At 40.6% G+C, this 19,018-nt stretch overlaps 1 protein-coding gene across 1 annotated transcript in view; it reads left to right on the top strand.

Annotated features, from left to right (window-relative positions):
* LOC128700929 (TBC domain-containing protein kinase-like protein) overlaps positions 1 to 17,571 on the top strand; it is a 63,888-nt gene extending 46,317 nt beyond the window's left edge. The window contains exons 13-19 of the mRNA XM_053794412.2: positions 2,511 to 2,688; positions 2,959 to 3,165; positions 4,026 to 4,187; positions 6,755 to 6,906; positions 7,192 to 7,337; positions 12,876 to 13,041; positions 14,952 to 17,571. Of these exons, the coding sequence (XP_053650387.2) occupies positions 2,511 to 2,688; positions 2,959 to 3,165; positions 4,026 to 4,187; positions 6,755 to 6,906; positions 7,192 to 7,337; positions 12,876 to 13,041; positions 14,952 to 15,053 (1,113 nt within the window). The 3' untranslated portion in view covers positions 15,054 to 17,571. The remainder of the gene's footprint in view (positions 1 to 2,510; positions 2,689 to 2,958; positions 3,166 to 4,025; positions 4,188 to 6,754; positions 6,907 to 7,191; positions 7,338 to 12,875; positions 13,042 to 14,951) is intronic.
* The last annotated feature ends 1,447 nt before the right edge of the window (positions 17,572 to 19,018 follow it).

Here is a 19,018-nt window from a genome sequence, read left to right as displayed (position 1 = left end):
CCAGCCAGCCAGCCAGCCAGCCAGCCAGCCAGCCAGCCAGCCAGCCAGCCAGCCAGCCAGCCAGCCAGCCAGCCAGCCAGCCAGCCAGCCAGCCAGCCAGCCAGCCAGCCAGCCAGCCAGCCAGCCAGCCAGCCAGCCAGCCAGCCAGCCAGCCAGCCAGCCAGCCAGCCAGCCAGCCAGCCAGCCAGCCAGCCAGCCAGCCAGCCAGCCAGCCAGCCAGCCAGCCAGCCAGCCAGCCAGCCAGCCAGCCAGCCAGCCAGCCAGCCAGCCAGCCAGCCAGCCAGCCAGCCAGCCAGCCAGCCAGCCAGCCAGCCAGCCAGCCAGCCAGCCAGCCAGCCAGCCAGCCAGCCAGCCAGCCAGCCAGCCAGCCAGCCAGCCAGCCAGCCAGCCAGCCAGCCAGCCAGCCAGCCAGCCAGCCAGCCAGCCAGCCAGCCAGCCAGCCAGCCAGCCAGCCAGCCAGCCAGCCAGCCAGCCAGCCAGCCAGCCAGCCAGCCAGCCAGCCAGCCAGCCAGCCAGCCAGCCAGCCAGCCAGCCAGCCAGCCAGCCAGCCAGCCAGCCAGCCAGCCAGCCAGCCAGCCAGCCAGCCAGCCAGCCAGCCAGCCAGCCAGCCAGCCAGCCAGCCAGCCAGCCAGGCAGGCAGGAAGGAAGGAAGGAAGGAAGGAAGGAAGTAAGGAAGTACAGTGCCTGCACTCTGAAGGAGGGGTGTTGAATGTTGCAGTATTATAATTGTAGTGTAAGCACGCCTCTGGCAAGATAGTGATAGAGTGAATGATGGTGAAAGTTTTTCTTCTTCGGGCCACCCTACCTTGGTAGGAAACGGCTTATGTGCTAATAAAATAAAATACTTGGAAAAGCAGACAATTCCTCTATTAGTAAATTTTAATAAATGTTAATTTGTTTCTCAAAGACAGTTTAAAGAGGGCGTAATTTGTGTGTGTGTGAGACTACCTGCCCGCCTGATTGCCTGCCTGCCTGCTTGCCAGATTGCCTGCTTGCCTGATTGCCTGATTGCCTGCTTGCCTGCCTGCCTGCCTGATTGCTTGCCTGCCTGCCTGATTGCTTGCCTGCCTGATTGCTTGCCTGCCTGCCTGCCTGCCAGCCAGCCTGCCTGCCTGCCAGCCAGCCTGCCTGCCTGCCAGCCAGCCTGCCTGCCTGCCTGCCTGCCAGCCAGCCAGCCAGCCAGCCAGCCAGCCAGCCAGCCAGCCAGCCAGCCAGCCAGCCAGCCAGCCAGCCAGCCAGCCAGCCAGCCAGCCAGCCAGCCAGCCAGCCAGCCAGCCAGCCAGCCAGCCAGCCAGCCAGCCAGCCAGCCAGCCAGCCAGCCAGCCAGCCAGCCAGCCAGCCAGCCAGCCAGCCAGCCAGCCAGCCAGCCAGCCAGCCAGCCAGCCAGCCAGCCAGCCAGCCAGCCAGCCAGCCAGCCAGCCAGCCAGCCAGCCAGCCAGCCAGCCAGCCAGCCAGCCAGCCAGCCAGCCAGCCAGCCAGCCAGCCAGCCAGCCAGCCAGCCAGCCAGCCAGCCAGCCAGCCAGCCAGCCAGCCAGCCAGCCAGCCAGCCAGCCAGCCAGCCAGCCAGCCAGCCAGCCAGCCAGCCAGCCAGCCAGCCAGCCAGCCAGCCAGCCAGCCAGCCAGCCAGCCAGCCAGCCAGCCAGCCAGCCAGCCAGCCAGCCAGCCAGCCAGCCAGCCAGCCAGCCAGCCAGCCAGCCAGCCAGCCAGCCAGCCAGCCAGCCAGCCAGCCAGCCAGCCAGCCAGCCAGCCAGCCAGCCAGCCAGCCAGCCAGCCAGCCAGCCAGCCAGCCAGCCAGCCAGCCAGCCAGCCAGCCAGCCAGCCAGCCAGCCAGCCAGCCAGCCAGCCAGCCAGCCAGCCAGCCAGCCAGCCAGCCAGCCAGCCAGCCAGCCAGCCAGCCAGCCAGCCAGCCAGCCAGCCAGCCAGCCAGCCAGCCAGCCAGCCAGCCAGCCAGCCAGCCAGCCAGCCAGCCAGCCAGCCAGCCAGCCAGCCAGCCAGCCAGCCAGCCAGCCAGCCAGCCAGCCAGCCAGCCAGCCAGCCAGCCAGCCTGCCTGCCTGCCAGCCTGTTTGTTTGTTTGTTTGTTTGTTTGTTTGTTTGTTTTGCTTAGAAAAAAGTTCTTTAAGTGGAAACAAATATATGATGCAGTTATGGATTTATAGAAGTGAATTATAGGAAGGTTTGCATGCTATGTAGAGTGTGTTGTGAAGTACTTGCATGTGAGATTAATATCAGTGAGTGTATGATGAGAAAGAACTGGTTGCACCTGGGCTTTTCAGTATCATTGTGGCTACATTACATTTTTATGGCTGTGTTGATAGATGTGAATGTGGAGTGGATTGATTGTAGTAGACCCACGAGGGATACTGGAATAGAATTAACCTTATCACAGTATCTTTCTGAAAATAATACAAATTTGTTTGATGAATTACAAGAGCTAGGTAAGATGAAGAGAATTTATAGCTAATAATAAAATTGTAACAAAAAGAGATGTAAACTGTTGACCTTCTAACAGATTGAGGTGGATATTCCACGATGCCACCAGTACGATGAATTGCTATCATCACCACAGGGACATGTTAAGTTTACACGTGTTCTGAAGGCCTGGGTAGTATCGCATCCTCATTTGGTGTATTGGCAAGGACTGGATTCTCTTTGTGCACCATTTCTTTACCTCAACTTTAACAATGAAGGTCAGGCCTTTAGATTATTTGAAAGGTAGTTACAACAGATCATAATCTTATTTTTTAAGTCTACATAGGTAATATGGTGAATGAATTTTTATTTAGTGTAAAGATTAAAAAGCTCATAGTTATGCACAGCAATAACAATAACTTAGAGGTATAGAATTATTTTGCTCTTAATTTTTAACCAACTATATTTAAAATAAATTATACCATGATGTAAGGAAAAACATTTTTATATGAACCTTTATTAGTAATCTGCTGTTTCTCCTTTGATAGCTCTGGCATACGCCTGTTTGTCCAAGTTTATCGACAAGTACCTGCACAAGTTTTTCTTGAGGGACAACAGTGCTGTGATACAAGAATACCTGGCCAAGTTTTCCCATATGATCGCTTTCCATGATCCACAACTTTTTAACCATCTGGATAACATTGGCTTCATTCCTGAGTTGTATGCCATTCCATGGTTTCTCACTATGTACACACGTAAGACATCATTAATGTTGTACATTTTTATTTATTTCTAAGCTGTCATATCTGAGCGCCTCTGCAGAGGCAGTGATTATGTGTGAGTGAGGTGAGAGTGTTGGGGTCAGTCTGCCTCGGTGGGAGACAGCCAACTTGTTGAAAGAAAAAAATATTATTTATTTTACAAAGATTCAAGATGCAGATTTTCATAAGTAATATTTTTGTAGAGTATCTTTGATGACCTAGTAGCAGCACATCCAGCACATTTTCGCACTTCCACTCACCTCTTTGTACCCCAGTAAGGGCTATCTCACACTTCTCATATTTCTCACTTACTGTGTCCAGAGCTCTGCAGCAGCCAGCATGATGCTTGAATCACCAGTTGGCAACTTCTGGGGAACTCTGTACATTGAAAGTGAGGGGTGAGACCACTGCCAGAAAGTTGTTTAATGTTAGGAATACAGACAAGCAATGTGTCAGTAGATGGATGAGTGTGAAGGGCCATGGAACAGTTGTTGGATTCAGGAGGAATGAAAATAGTATGCCAAGGTTTCTGAGACTCATCACTTGGTGCTAAAGCTTATATCTACTTTGTGAGATAGCCTGCCAGCTGTACTATGAATAGAAGATAACTAATTTATTATTAGCCTTTATGATAGTATGTTCACTCACAGGATAAGTTTGACTGCTCAATAAATTATCCCTTCTGGGCCAAATCTTAGTGTCATGACCAAAAATATTTTTTGATAAATTAAGGACACTATAATGTATAGTAAGTTACCTGTAATTCAACCACCTTGCGGAGATGATCAGCCCCCTGGAAGTTGGTTGATTAACTTTACAATTCATGGAATGACTACAGTTAATTTTTTCTACAGATGTTTTTCCACTGCAAAAGATCTTCCTGTTATGGGATACTCTTCTATTAGGAGAAGCATCACTGCCATTATGCATAGGTGTGGCACTTCTGCAGCAGTTGAAAGATAGACTACTTCAGTTTGGATTCAATGAATGCATCCTTCTCTTTTCTGATATGCCAGGTAAGCTATCTTTTTTTTTATCTTCAAGGATAATTTTTCTACACTTTTGTGATTACAGTCACTCATATTCAACTTGTGCTGCATTCTTCTTACAGCCTACCTAATATATAGGCTGAAAGGATGCTTTAGTGTTTTTCTTTTCAAACAACAGTAGACCAGTGGAATAGTTTCCAAGGGAAGGCATTTAGTACTCTCACCACTGAAAACTTTAAAATGCTTGATAATAGACTAAATACTAAATGTAGGGCACCATGAGTGTAGCTTTATTCTTGTAATTACAAAAAGGTAATCACAAATAGGTAAACATTGTACTTTTATTCATTTATAATTTTTACCTCATAAAATGGTATGAGTATAGTAGTTATTTTGCATTATAACTATAATATCATTTATTTCTTTGATGATATTTTTTCTAAGTGTGCTTAGTAATTTTGAAGGCTTCATGCTCTGCCATAAAAATACCTTGACGTGTTGAAAAAACTCTTGATGAAGCTAATGAAACATTTGTTAAATAATTCTACATGCTCGATTTTTTTTTTTTTTTTTTTTTTTTTTTTTTTTTTTTTTTTTTTTTTTTTTTTTTTTTTTTTTTTTTTTTTTTTTTTTTTTTTTTTTTTTTTTTTGAACATGTTAGCCATTTTCCACTGACACAGAAAAAGAAAAGAAAGAAAAATCTTTCATCATCTTTCAACACTTTCACCATCATTCATACGTAATCACTGTCTTTGCAGAGGTGCTCATATACGACAGCTTAAACATCCTTCTAAATTGCCAATATCTCAAACCCCTCCTTTAAAGTGCAGGCATTGTACTTCCCATTTCTGGGACGCAAGTCCAGCTAACCGGTTTCCCTGAATCCCTTCACCAAACATTACCCTGCTCACACTCCAACAGCTCGTCAGGTCCCAAAAACCATTCGTCTCCATTCACGCCTATCTAACATGCTCACACACACCTGCTGGAAGTCTAAGCTCCTCTCTCATAGAATATCCTTTACCCCCTCCCTCCAACCTTTTCGGAGACGACCCCCTACCCTGCCTTCCTTCCCCAACAGATTTATGCGCTCTCCAAGTTATTCTACTTTGTTCCATTCTCTCTAAATGACCAAACCACCTCAACAGCCCCTCTTCAGCTCTCTGACTAATACTTTTAGTAACTCCACACCTCCTGATTTCCACACTACAAATTCTCTGCATAATATTTACATCACACATTGCCCTTAGACACGACATCTCCAGTGCCTCCAGCCGCCTTCTCGTTGCAGCATTTACAACCCATGCTTCACATCCATATAAGAGTGTTGGTACCACTATACTTTCGTACATTCCCTTTTTTGCCTCCATGGATAACATTTTTTGTCTCCACAGATACCTCAATGCACCACTCACCTTTTTTTCTTCATCAGTTCTATGGTTAACATCATCCTTCATAAACCCATCTGCTGACAAGTTAACTCCCAAGTACAGTATCTGAAAAGATTCACTTCTTCCATACTCCCTTCCTCCAATGTGATATCCAAATTTTATTTATTTAAATCATTTGCTACCCTCATCACCTTACTCTTATCTGTGTTCACTTTCAATTTTCTACCTTTTTACACCCTCCAGAAGTTGTAGTCACTAAATATTGTGGGGTCCCATATGCACCCTTCAGATGAATATTTTTTCTGTGTATGGTTTCTGATGAACCATTAGAAATAACTTCACCGAATAACTCCTAAATCACCAGTTTTAGGACCTTACCATGATTTAACTTAGTAGTCTCCCTTCTGCCTTTTTTACTATTGGTGGTTCCAGTATTGTACTTCATTATTGCTGTATTCTTATACTCAGGTAAGGGTTATACAGCACCTGGGAAATAGAAGGGTTATGGGTAATTAGGCTTGATAAAGGAAGGGAAGGGTAGATCTAATTCCTTGGATCATCAACACTTGCAGGGTCAGTTCTATCTACAAGTCTCTCCAGATTAGAGAAAGGGTTATAGCCAAGCTGTTAATAGGACAGTATGGATCTTTTGTGTGTTAGAATTAGTTGTTCAAGGTACTTTCATAGATAAGAATATTATAGTGACTGGAAACATTACTAAGTGCAGTAGAAATGTTTTTGCACTTACGAGATTGTAATGTGACCAGTCAGAAGGATTTATTAATGTTAACAACCATAAAAATGACCACTCCTTTCTCTTATCAACATGCCTGTTCAGATTAAGAGGCAAAAGTCTTTGCAGTATGCTAACAGAAAATTCCATCAAGTTTTCTACATTCAGACTTAGATTGTGGAAAATATAGTACTTTACAAGCCTTTAGAACCTTAACAACTTTCAAGCCCCCCAAGTTTTAAGATAACCACAGTTTTGTTAAACTGAAAGTGGCAAGTAAGGAAAAGAAACAGATTTGTTTTCGTATTCAAAATCCTTGAGTTAAAAAGATCTGAACTCATATGCCTTTAGGGTTTTATTTCACATAATTCAGGAATTATTTCTTAATTTAAATTCATTGAAAATGAGTGCTTTAGGTACTGCTGTGATACAGTATGCTATTCACACACTTGGCTCTGCTCCCTTCACAGATATTGACATGGAACGTGTTGTACGTGAATCAGTACAAGTATTTTGTTCTACACCTCCGTCTGTCACGTATCGTCAGCATGAGCGACCCAAACCAGACCCAAGCAAACGTAGCTCACCTTCACCACACCTTAGTCAAGCCAGTCAAGACTTGGTAAGTTTTGTGTTATGTTCTGCCATACTGTAATTCACCAGACAGTAAACATTTAGCTATTTTTTTTTTTATCAAAGATTTCAGTTTGCAAATTAATTCTTAGATGAACTATTGTTATTGCTTATTCATTGCCTTTTGACTATTAATATTAACTTAATTTTGCTTCCTTTTACATGAACAGTACAGTAAATATTTTTACAAAAATTTATGTGCAAAATTGTTTTTAATGAACAATTCTGTTGTATTTTAGCAGTGTACATGACTCCAGTTCCATATTATGTACAGGTAATGGATGCTGTGCCAGTAGCAGAGCTCAAACAAGAGAAATGCCCTCGAGCCTGTGGTGCTGACTTATTAGAGCTTTTAGCTCACAAGAAGAGTCGAAGTGGCCGAGCCAAGGTCTTGGTGGTAGATATTCGACCATCTGATGAGTATCCTTTATTTCATTGCATTATTTTTGCCTCATGCTTTATTTATTTTTTACTTAATTTAATGTCTGTAGCAAATTATATTCAGTGGGTAAAATGAAAGGTGGTGGGATTGATTGGATCAAGAGAGAAATGCTAAGAGCAGGTGGAGATATAGTTTTGGAATAGTTAGTGCTTTTGTTCAATAATTGTGTGAAAGGGGGAAGATACCTAGGGATTGGCTGAAAATGTGATAGTTACTTGGTATAAAGGAAAAGGGGGGCAAAAATGAGTGCAAGAATATTATAGAGGAATAAGCCTGTTGAATATACCAGGTAAAGTGTAGGGTAGTTATTATTAAAAGAGTTAAGGGTAAGGTGGAAAGCAGGAATACAGATAAACAAGGAGGCTTTAGGAAGGGTAAGAGATGTATAGACCACATATTTACATTGAAGCATTATAAGTGAACAATATTTAGATAAAGGTAACAAAGTGTTTGTTCATTTATGGATTTGGAGAAGTCATATGGTATGGCTAATAGAGGAGCAATGTGGCAGGTGTGGCAAATGTATGGAATAGGTGGTAGGTTACTTAAAGCAGGTAGGAGTTTTATGAGAATGGTGAGGCTTAGGTTAGGGTATGTAGGAGAGAGAGAAGGAGATTATTTTCTAGTAAAAGTAGGCCTTAGATAGGGATGCATGTTATCACATGGTTGTTTAACATATTTGTAGTTGGGGGTTGTAAAAGAAGTGAATGGTAGGATGTTGGGAAGAGGTATGGAATTATCCCTTTCAGTGACCATCACATAGGATTACATCATTGAGGCCAGGGTCTCTCACGTAGTTCCATGTCATGAGCTCAGCTCACTCGGATAAACTGTGAGCCGTAAATTTTGGCCTAGATATGAGAGAATGGGTCTGTGTGATGAGTGTGCACTGTATATAAAAAAAAAAATCATGCCTCATGCAGTGCATGATGGGAAGAGCAAAACTGACCAAGTGAGTGATTTAAAGTTTACAATTTATGCAGTACATACATATGTATAGCATGTTGATCTAGATATATCTTATGATTTTAATTTTCCAAGGTAATGTACACCAGCTATATATATGGATTATGTTGTCGTGAGGTTGGACATTTGTGTATATTCTCTGCCTTTCTATGTATTATATCAGATGCCTTCTCCAACACCCCAACATGTTTACCCTTCTTGGATGCTCCTAGCTTGGAAAATAAGAATTATATTATATTATATTATACAATATACTTTTGTCTTTTTTTCTTTTTTTTAATAACTGTAACAGCTATTTTTTATAGGTAGTAGGTTGGTAGACAGCAACCGCCCAGGGAGGTACTACCGTCCTGCCAAGTGAGTGTAAAACGAAAGCCTGTAATTGTTTTACATGATGGTAGGATTGCTGGTGTCCTTTTTTCTGTCACATGAACATGCAAGATTTCAGGTACGTCTTGCTACTTCTACTTACACTTAGGTCACACTACACATACATGTACAAGCACATATATACACACCCCTCTGGGTTTTCTTCTATTTTCTTTCTAGTTCTTATTCTTGTTTATTTCCTCTTATCTCCATGGGGAAGTGGAACAGAATTCTTCCTCCGTAAGCCATGCGTGTTGTAAGAGGCGACTAAAATGCCGGGAGCAAGGGGCTAGTAACCTCTTCTCCTGTATATATTACTAAATGTAAAAGGAGAAACTTTTGTTTTTCCTTTTGGGCCACCCCACCTCGGTGGGATACGGCCGGTGTGTTGAAAGAAAGAAGAAAGAACAGCTATTTTTCTACATACCCCTTATGAATGCAATTATCGATCCGGATATCGAACTCTTATTGAACTGCACACATAATCCAAACAGTACTGCCATTACTACACTGCTAGTCAGGCTAATGCCCTTCTCAGTGTCAGCAAGAACATTACAGTCTTCAACTACAATGTTAGATCATTGAGTAAGCACTATGATGACCTCATTGCACTATTTAAGTCTCTAAATGCTACTATAACTTTCATTATACTTACTGAAACCTGGCTCAAACAAGATTTGACAGACATATCTACCATACCTGGTTACACAGCCATACATAAGTGCAGGCCTGACCAATCAGGAGGAGGCACTGCCATCTAGTACTTTGATGAACTAGAACGTATGAAATCAACTAATGTATGGGATGAAAATGGTGAATATATAATAGCTAAATTCATATCAAGAACACTTAAGAAACCTATAACAGTTGGTGCAGTCTACAGACTACCACACTCAAATACTTACACTTTTAGCAGTAACTTGAGAAACATGATAATTGAGTCAGAGTTGAATAAACACCATTTGATACTAGCAGGAGACTTCAACATAAACCTTATCCAAGCAACTGACCCTCCAGTAGCTGATTTCACAAATGCTATGAACAATAGCTTGTTGCTACCCTCTATAATTAAGCCAACAAGAATCTCTGAGACAAGTGCCTCGTTACTTGACCATTTCTGGACCAACACGATATCCCCACAACAAGCAAGTATAATCACAGACAACACCACAGACCACTACCCTACCTTTCTCATAACCAACTTATCTAAACTGTCTCAAGAAGCAAGAAAGATCTCATTTCGCCTGCATGATGAAACATCAATAAATAACCTAAAACTAGCACTAGGTACCATTGATTGGCAGAGAGAGCTAGATGACAATAATAATATCGATAAATATATCAAAAATATTTTTACATAAAACCCTAAACCTCTATAACAAACATTGCCCAATCAAAATGAAACAGATCACAGAAAAAAGGCTAAACAGCCCATGGCTAAAAAAAAGTATCTTCCAATCTATTAATAAAAAACACCAAATTGAGAAAAGTTTATATTAGGCTTAATTACTAAAGAATATACTAAAAGATACACATCAATACTCACAGAACTAATACGTAAATCAAAGCAAATGTATTACAAAAATAGATTTAGCGAAATGAAAGGTAACATGAAAAGTACATGTACCTGGCAAACCCTCTCTAAAATTTTGGGCTCTTGGAAACCATCTGGAAATAGAGATAAACTTAACTAAACCAGATGAACCTCACATACAACCTATAGACACAGCTGACAAATTTAATGTCTTCTTCTCTACTGTAGGATCAAAGCTAGCAAGTCAAATTCCTAGCTCAAATACCCAGCTGAGAGAGTACCTCACTGGCAATTATCTAAATACTCTGTTTCTAGCTCCAACTAATCCCACTGAAGTCTCACTCGTTATTAAATCATTAAAGAACAACTCAGGTGATCTAGATAACTTGCCACCATTCATATATAAAAAAGCTGCACCAGAACTGTCACCCATTATTGCAACAATGTTTAACAAATCTATAGCATCCTCAACCTTCCCATCTATACTCAAGACAGCAAGGGTCACCCCAATCCACAAAGGAGGAGATCCAACTGATTTGAGCAACTACAGACCCATATCAGACTTGCCCTTGCACCTCAGACTGAATCATTATGGCATAAGAGGACATTCTCTCGACTACCTAAAATCCTATCTTAACAACAGACACCAGTATGTACATGCAAATGGAGTCAACTCCGCTATCCAACCTGTAGCTGTAGGAGTACCCCAGGGTAGTGTCCTAGGCCCACTCCTCTTTCTCATCTACATCAATGATCTCCCCAGTGCATCCGAACTCCTTAAACCAGTTCTATTCACAGATGACACTACATATGTCTACTCCCGTTCAGACCCAACTGTGCTTGGAAACACTGTAAACAATAAACTACTAAAGATATATGCTTGGATGATGACCAACAAACTCACTCTCAACATAGACAAAACATACTTCATGCTGTTTGGCAACAGAGCCTCAAATATCCAACTCAGCATACTGTTAAATGGTTCCCCTATATCAAGACGCCCAGAGGGCAAATTTCTGGGTCTTCTCCTTGACTGTAATCTTAAATTTCAGTACCATACTCATCACATAGCCAAGAAAATTTCCAAATCAGTAGGAATCCTTTCCAAGATATGATACTATGTACCACAAACGACTCTCCTTACCCTGTACCACTCTCTAATATATCCTTACCTCACCTATGGTATTTGTGCCTGGGGCTCAACCACAACCAACCACCTTAGACCCTTAATAATCCAACAAAAAGCTGCTGTGCGGGTGATAACCAGCTCCCATGCTAGACAGCATACCCCACCACTTTTCAAAAGATTCAACTTGCTAAATATACAAGACATACACTCTTATTACTGTGCCTACTACATATACAGAACATTAAACTCCACTGTAAACCCTCCCCTAAAACTACTACTTGACAGTTACAACAGAATGCACAGGCACAATACAAGGCATAAGGCACTTTTCAACATCCCTCGAGTCAGACTCTCACTATGCAAGAACGCTATGCACATAAAAGGCCCGAAGATCTGGAACTCGCTACCAGAACAGGTCAAGGATCCCCTGACAGCTTATAAATTTAGGACTTTGCTAAAAAATCATCTTATCTCACAATATTAACCAAATCAACCAAACATCTGCTAACTAGTTTTATTATGTGACCTCTAGGGTCTTAATTCTGCCAATCCATAAAATCAACTTGTTTCTCAATATTAACCAAATCTGCTAAAACATTTGCTAATTAGTCTTATCATGTGAACTCCTGGCTTTTAATTCTACCATTCCATAAAATATTACCACCTGCACCATTACTTGTAAGGTAGATTTTGTACTAAGTTCAACCCTTAAACAGTCCAAACAAATCGACGTTCAAATTCGTAGTGCTACAAAAGTAGATCTACTTTTTTTTTAACATATTTTCATATGTAACAAAAAAAAAATGTAGATAAAAGTTTTTTTTTACACGTTTTCAAATGTAAAACAAAAAAGGAGATCTACATTTTTTTACGTGCTTTCAGATGTTGAAAAAACGTATATATACGTTAGGACCATTTAAGGGTTAAATAAGAGTGTATTAAGTTCAAATAAGATTGTAAAACAGCTAACCACTATTCCTTGTTTAGTTTTAAGTATAGTTACTATGTACTATTATCTTATCTAGTTTTAATTAGTTACTATGTGTTAGGATTAGTTTGGCCAAAATGCCTCAGCATGATAGTGGCTATCTTTGTACTTAGCAAATCAAAATTGTAATTACACATTGTAACCTTTACAAAGAAATAAACTTTACTTTACATTACAACAGTTGACTCACATGCAGGTACTTATATTTACTGCTAGGTAAATAAAGGCAACTAGTGTAGAGAGATTTTCCCATACATCTTGGCTTTCCTGAGAATGAACCCAGGACTTTAGGTTGTAAGACAAATGAGCAACAAGTCTTATGACTAGAAATAGTTTTACCCAGGTCTTAGCTTCACGATTAATGTAAAATAGTGCATTTACCATGTCTATGTAAATAAGTTTTACTTTTTCCAGCCTTTCAAAATTATAAAATTTGAAATTCTGTGAACATATTCAAACAAATCTGAAGTTGATTCTTCCACAGTGGAGGAAATTTGCTAATATGAAATTTCCTTAATTTTTGCAATCAGATTTGCCCATGGTACATTAGCAGATGCTATAAATTTACCTGCTGAATCTTCTATAACCCATGAAGGTTTGTTGGTTCCTGGACCCCAAAGTGATGTGCTTAATTCCTACCGTGGCAAAATTATATGTGTTATGGGTTCAAGACACAACTGGGAACATGTAATAAAGGTAAGTGATTGTTCAGTCATACATTAGTGATTTTTTTTTTTTTTTTTTTTTTTTGGCCAGTGCTGTATGACCCTGGTGGGTTTAATTTTTAAGAAAAGCTCAAAGAAAAATTTGTAGTCTATTATCTTCAGCTCTTCTGATGTAAATACATAATTTTTTAGTGATGTTTATTAACTGGTATATGTTCAACACTTTTGTTGGCGAGTCTCATGAACGGCTCTTTAAGAGTACACCTTACCTCATAAGTGCATATGAGGTGCCATTAAAAAGTTCCCAGACTGCTGCAAAGGAAAATATATAGGCTTGTTTAATGACCTAGTTGAAGTTGTGTTCCTCAAAGTAGTCTCCTTGGGAGGTTATAAATTGATCCCAGCACCTACCTGGAGTCTACCTAGAGGTGTTCTGGGGGTTAATGGCCCAGTCCTTGACCAGGTCTTGCAGTGGATTGGCCTGATCAACCAGGCTGTTACTGCTGGCCACACATAGTCTGGCCTCTGCCACTTATTGAAACATTCTGGAACTCTTCTTTCCTAATGGCATCTAGTGCCAGTAAACTTTGTATAGGATTGACAAAGCACCTAGTGGGTAATACATTTCCTTAATAGATGTACCAAGTGTTGCATGTGTCTTTACCCCACAGTCTGTTGTCTTTATAAGCTGAAGGGTTTAAATTCCAAAATTAACTGTTGATACTACATCCATTAAAAAATTTAGCAACCAGTGTGGATAATGCATTATCCAAAATACATATATATATATGCACTCAAAAATACATTGTAAAAATTATTCCTTACATGATACACACTCTTACAGTGTATAATATGTATATGTAATACTCACCAAATATGTCAGGTTAGTGGGAAGTATATTTTTGTAAGTGGCACATAATAAATGGATTGTTGCTCGCCGCAAGTGATGGGGGTGGTGTAAATTTAAGTCTGATTTAACTCTTAGTGCTAAAGAATACTAAAGAATACAGCAAAAAATTCACCTGCATTGAACACCTTTGGTGTGTAGGTTCTACTGTCAATAAAATAGTGTAATGTATTTGTTCACTTGGTGTAAAAATAAAATGCTCAGGAGGTGATAATCACTGTATGCCAATAAAAGTAACTGAGTACCTCCATCCCTTGATGTATATATTGTGCTTTTCTTTATCAGTACAGAACAGAACAAGCCATTTTCATTTAACACCTGAAGTGTGCAGGCACCTTTTCGAAGTATTTGTAGCATAATAAAATCCTGCATGTATTCATTTGGTTAATAACTGTTAAGCATGAGCAGTGATGACTATTATTTCCCCCAACAATGGTAATATTTGAATTCTGGCACATTGGCAATCTGGACATATGATCCAAAACTACTGAAGCATATTTGTGGATCCATCTATAATAACAAAGTATGAATAGATTGGTGATACACAAATTGCAAAGTTGCAAATATAGAGGTCAGTACTGCTATTGAACATTGAGTTGTATCAAGGTGGCTTTTGAGCAGGCATAAAATGACTGTTTAGGTTTTATCTTTTTGTGTGTTGCATAAGCTTACCAAACATTTTTATGTAAAGAGATACAGTATTCTAATATACACCTTTTGTTGAGTATACTGTAATATAATTTCTCAAATACATTAAACCCTTGATTTAACAAATTTTGATTTAACGGTCATACAGCGCTGTATGACCCTAGTGGGTTTAGTGCTTGGTTTTGATTATGCTACCTTCATATATTATTATTATTATAGTATATTATGATACACAGATTTTTAGTATAGCAGCAAATTATTTCATCTTGGTAGTGCCTTGAAACTTTTATTTTAAGAATCTTAACTTCTTCAAAAAGTCATTGTAATTTATTTAGTCAGATTTATTTAAAATTTTATATATTGTTTCTAAAATTAATTTATTTCAGTTTGCAGAGAGCCTTGTGGCACAAGAATTTCCACGAGTGTGTACACTACATCAAGGTGTGGAAGTATTTCGTGCCTCTGGAGCATTAGTTGTGCCATCCTGAACTTTGTTACTTTCATTTCAGTGTAATGAGAAAGTGTATGCAAACTAGTTATAAAGTAAGTTAAGTATTTATTGCATGTATTATGGTTAAACAAAATTTTGTCATCTATACTATTGTATATTACTTGAGCATTATGATTTTTTTCCTTGTTAGTGGAAAAATATAATTTCTTCTGCTAGAAAACATACAGTGGACCCTTAGCTAACGATGGCATCAGCTAATGTTAAATCCGGCCAACGATACATTTTAACGCAAAAATTTTCCCTTAGCTAATGCTAAAAAACTCGCCCAACGCGATTCGTTCGAGACGCGTCCACGTGTGGCCTGAGCCCACCTCAGTTGTCCCGTGGGGTGCCAATGTTTACAAGCCAGCAAGTGCTGTCGCATCCACACACACAATCGGAACATTTCATATTATCACAGCGTTTTTAGTTATTGTACCTGCAAAATAAGTCACCATGGGCCCCAAGAAAGCTTCTAGTGCCAACCCTGCAGGAAAAAGGGTGAGAATTACTATGGATATGAAGAAAGAGATAATTGCTAAGTACGAAAGTGGAGTGCGTGTCTTGGAGCTGGCCAGGTTGTATACCAAACCCCAATCAACCATCGCTACTATTGTGGCTAAGAAAACGGCAATCAAGGAAGCTGTTCTTGCAAAAGGTGCAACTTTGTTTTCGAATAAGAGATCGCAAGTGATAGAAGATGTTGAGAGACTGTTATTGGTGTGGATAAACGAAAAACAGATAGCAGGAGATAGCATCTCTCAAGCGATCATATGTGAAAAGGCTAGGAAGTTGCATGAGGATTTAATTAGAAAAATGCCTGCAACTAGTGGTGATGTGAGTGAATTTAAGGCCAGCAAAGGTTGGTTTAAGAGATTTAAGATTCGTAGTGGCATACATAGTGTGATAAGGCATGGTGAGGCTGCCAGTTCGGACCAAAAAGCGGCTGAAAAATATGTGCAGGAATTCAAGGATTACATAGACAGTGAAGAAATGAAACCTGAACAAGTGTTTAATTGCGATGAAACAGGCCTGTTTTGGAAGAAAATGCCAAACAGGACCTACATTACTCAGGAGGAAAAGGCACTCCCAGGACATAAGCCTATGAAAGACAGGCTTACTCTCTTGATGTGTGCTAATGCTAGTGGTGATTGCAAAGTGAAGCCTTTATTGGTGTATCACTCTGAAACTCCCAGAGTGTTCAGGAGAAACAATGTCCTCAAGGCTAATTTGTGTGTGCTGTGGAAGGCAAACAGTAAGGCATGGGTCACTAGAGACCTTTTCTATGACTGGTTACACCAAGCATTTGCCCCCACTGTGAAATATTACCTCCTGGAAAATAAATTAGACCTGAAGTGCCTCCTGGTATTAGACAATGCTCCTGGTCATCCTTCAGACTTGGCAGAGTGACTTTCTGGGGACATGAGCTTCATTAAGGTGAAGTTTTTGCCTCCTAATACCACTCCTCTCCTGCAGCCCATGGACCAGCAGGTCATTTCAAACTTCAAAAAACTCTACACAAAAGCTACGTTTCGAAAGTGCTTTGTAGTGACCACAGCAACTCGATTGACTCTAAGAGAGTTTTGGAGAGATCACTTTAGCATCCTCAATTGTGTAAACATTATAAGTAAGGCTTGGGAGGGGGACTAAGAGGACCTTGAACTCTGCTTGGAAGAAACTGTGGCCAGAATGTGTAGACAAAAGGGATTTTGAAGGATTTGAGGCTAACCCTGAGAAGTGTATGCCAGTTGTGGAATCAATTGTGGCATTGGGAAAGTCCTTGGGGTTGGAGGTTAGTGGGGAGGATATGGACGAGTTGGTGGAGGAGGACAATGAAGAACTAACCACTGATGAGCTGCAAGATCATTGTTATGGGGCTATAGGACCCAACATGTATTTATGTATCTGTAACAGTTACTCTGGAATACCTAATTATATTGAATTGATGGGGACTCAGCTCTAAATGTCATAAGGGCAGATCACTCTTATGGCTGTAAGGCAGCTGAGTCAAGCCTGTTTTTCTCAATATAATAGGTTATACTATAGGCACACACACACACAATTTAAAAAAGTAGTTTATAAAGTTGTATTTCTTTTTGTAACAGTAAAATAAGGTGTGGTAGAATTGTGGTAACTAGAGAATTGTGCTTGACAACAGTCTTTTGTTTTTTGGTGGGTGTGGGAGGAGCTTAGATAGGCTCCTCTCTCTCTTGGTGGACTTCAAGCTGGCAGGACCTCTGGGTCCTTCTTCTATTTTTGGGGGGCATTATGTGAGCTCCAGGGGTGAGTTTTATAACTTAAGTTGTGGCCACCATACCCAGGGTGACTAAAGTGTGTCAAAACACTGGTTAGCCCAGAGTATAGTCCAGAAGAGAGAAGGGCAAATTGTTGAGATGCACCATGTGGACTGTCCTAGGAAAACAGCTAAGGGGTGTGCAGGCTTATGTTTTGAATATGTGAGTGCTGTAATTGTATATTCTGTACATATCTATTTAGAATACAGTTATATTTTTTTATAGAGGTGGTTTAAATAACCTGTGAAGAGGGCTGGTGAAAGGATATCAGAGACACTGAGGATGATCAGTCAACATGTATGTATTACCCTAGACTACTAAGACCTTTAGGTAAAGGCTACCCCACACTAGAACATGTAGTGAGAACCTTACTATCAAAGTAATAAGGGACAACAACACATAAAAATCATCTTCAACAGCAAGAGGCCAGACCTGAGGAAACTGCTTCGGAGGAGGGGATAGAGAAATTGAAGAAGTTGCCTTCCTCAAAGATTAAGGAAATGTGTGCAAAGTGGCTTGAAGTGCAAACGTTTTTTGATGAAAATCACCCTCACACAGCTATTGCAAGCCATGCTGGTGACTATTACAATGACAATGTTGTGAAACACTTTAGGAATGTCATAAAGGAACGGGAGGTACAGGCCTCTATGGACAACTATGTTGTGCGACAGAGGTCCAGTGACTCTCAAGCTGGTCCTAGTGGCATTAAAAGAAGGGAAGTAACCCTGGAAAAGGACTTGCCACCTCAAGTCCAAATGGAAAGGGATTCCCCTTCTAAACACTAACACCATCAACACTCTCCCCTCCTCCCATCCCATCAGTCATCACCAGATCTTCAATAAAGGTAAGTGTCATGTAACTGTGCATGTCTTCTTCAGTTTGTGTGTATTAAAATTAATATTTCATGTGGTAAAAAAATTTTTTTTGTTCATACTTTGGGGTGTCAAGAACGGATTAATTTGATTTCCATTATTTCTTATGGGGAAAATTAATTCGCCTAACGATAATTTCGCCTAACGTTGAGCTCTCAGGAACGGATTAATAGCGTTAGGCGAGGGTCCACTGTACATTATATACAGTATTGGTCTCTCAGGCCCCAAATGTTAGTAGGAAAAGAAAAAAATTAGAAAAGAAAAGAAAAAACTATAAAAAACGTAAAATAAAGTAATGCGTGTATGTGGAAATCGTCGATGTTGCCGCCACCCAGTCATTTTGGTTCAACTTCTCGGCACTGTATCTCGGTAAGTACTGATCAGAATTTTTTTTTTGGTTTTATTACCTTCACAAAAATGTACTCTTGGACACTGGGGCACCCCTTCCAATTTTGGCCTTGGACCCTGAAAGGGTTAATGTGTACCTGCACACCAGCATGTGTAAGTTTATTTAGGTACAGGTACACCTAAGTATAATTATCAGAGTACAGTGGACCCCTGGTTTACAATATTACTTCATTCCAGAAGTATGTTCAGGTGCCAGTACTGACCGAATTTGTTCCCATAAGGAATATTGTGAATTAGATTAGTCCATTTCAGACCCCCAAACATACACATACAAACGCACTTACATAATTGGTCGCATTGGGAGCTGATTGTAAACCGGGGGTCCACTGTATATATAAAACATGAAATAACTTTAAACACTTGAAATTTTGGAAAGTTTCCAGACATAA

The sequence above is a fragment of the Cherax quadricarinatus genome, chromosome 20 (genome assembly GCF_038502225.1).
Source record: "Cherax quadricarinatus isolate ZL_2023a chromosome 20, ASM3850222v1, whole genome shotgun sequence".
Lineage (NCBI taxonomy): Eukaryota > Metazoa > Arthropoda > Malacostraca > Decapoda > Parastacidae > Cherax > Cherax quadricarinatus.
Note: the sequence above shows the minus strand (reverse complement) of the source record. Positions and strands in the feature narration are given on the sequence as shown.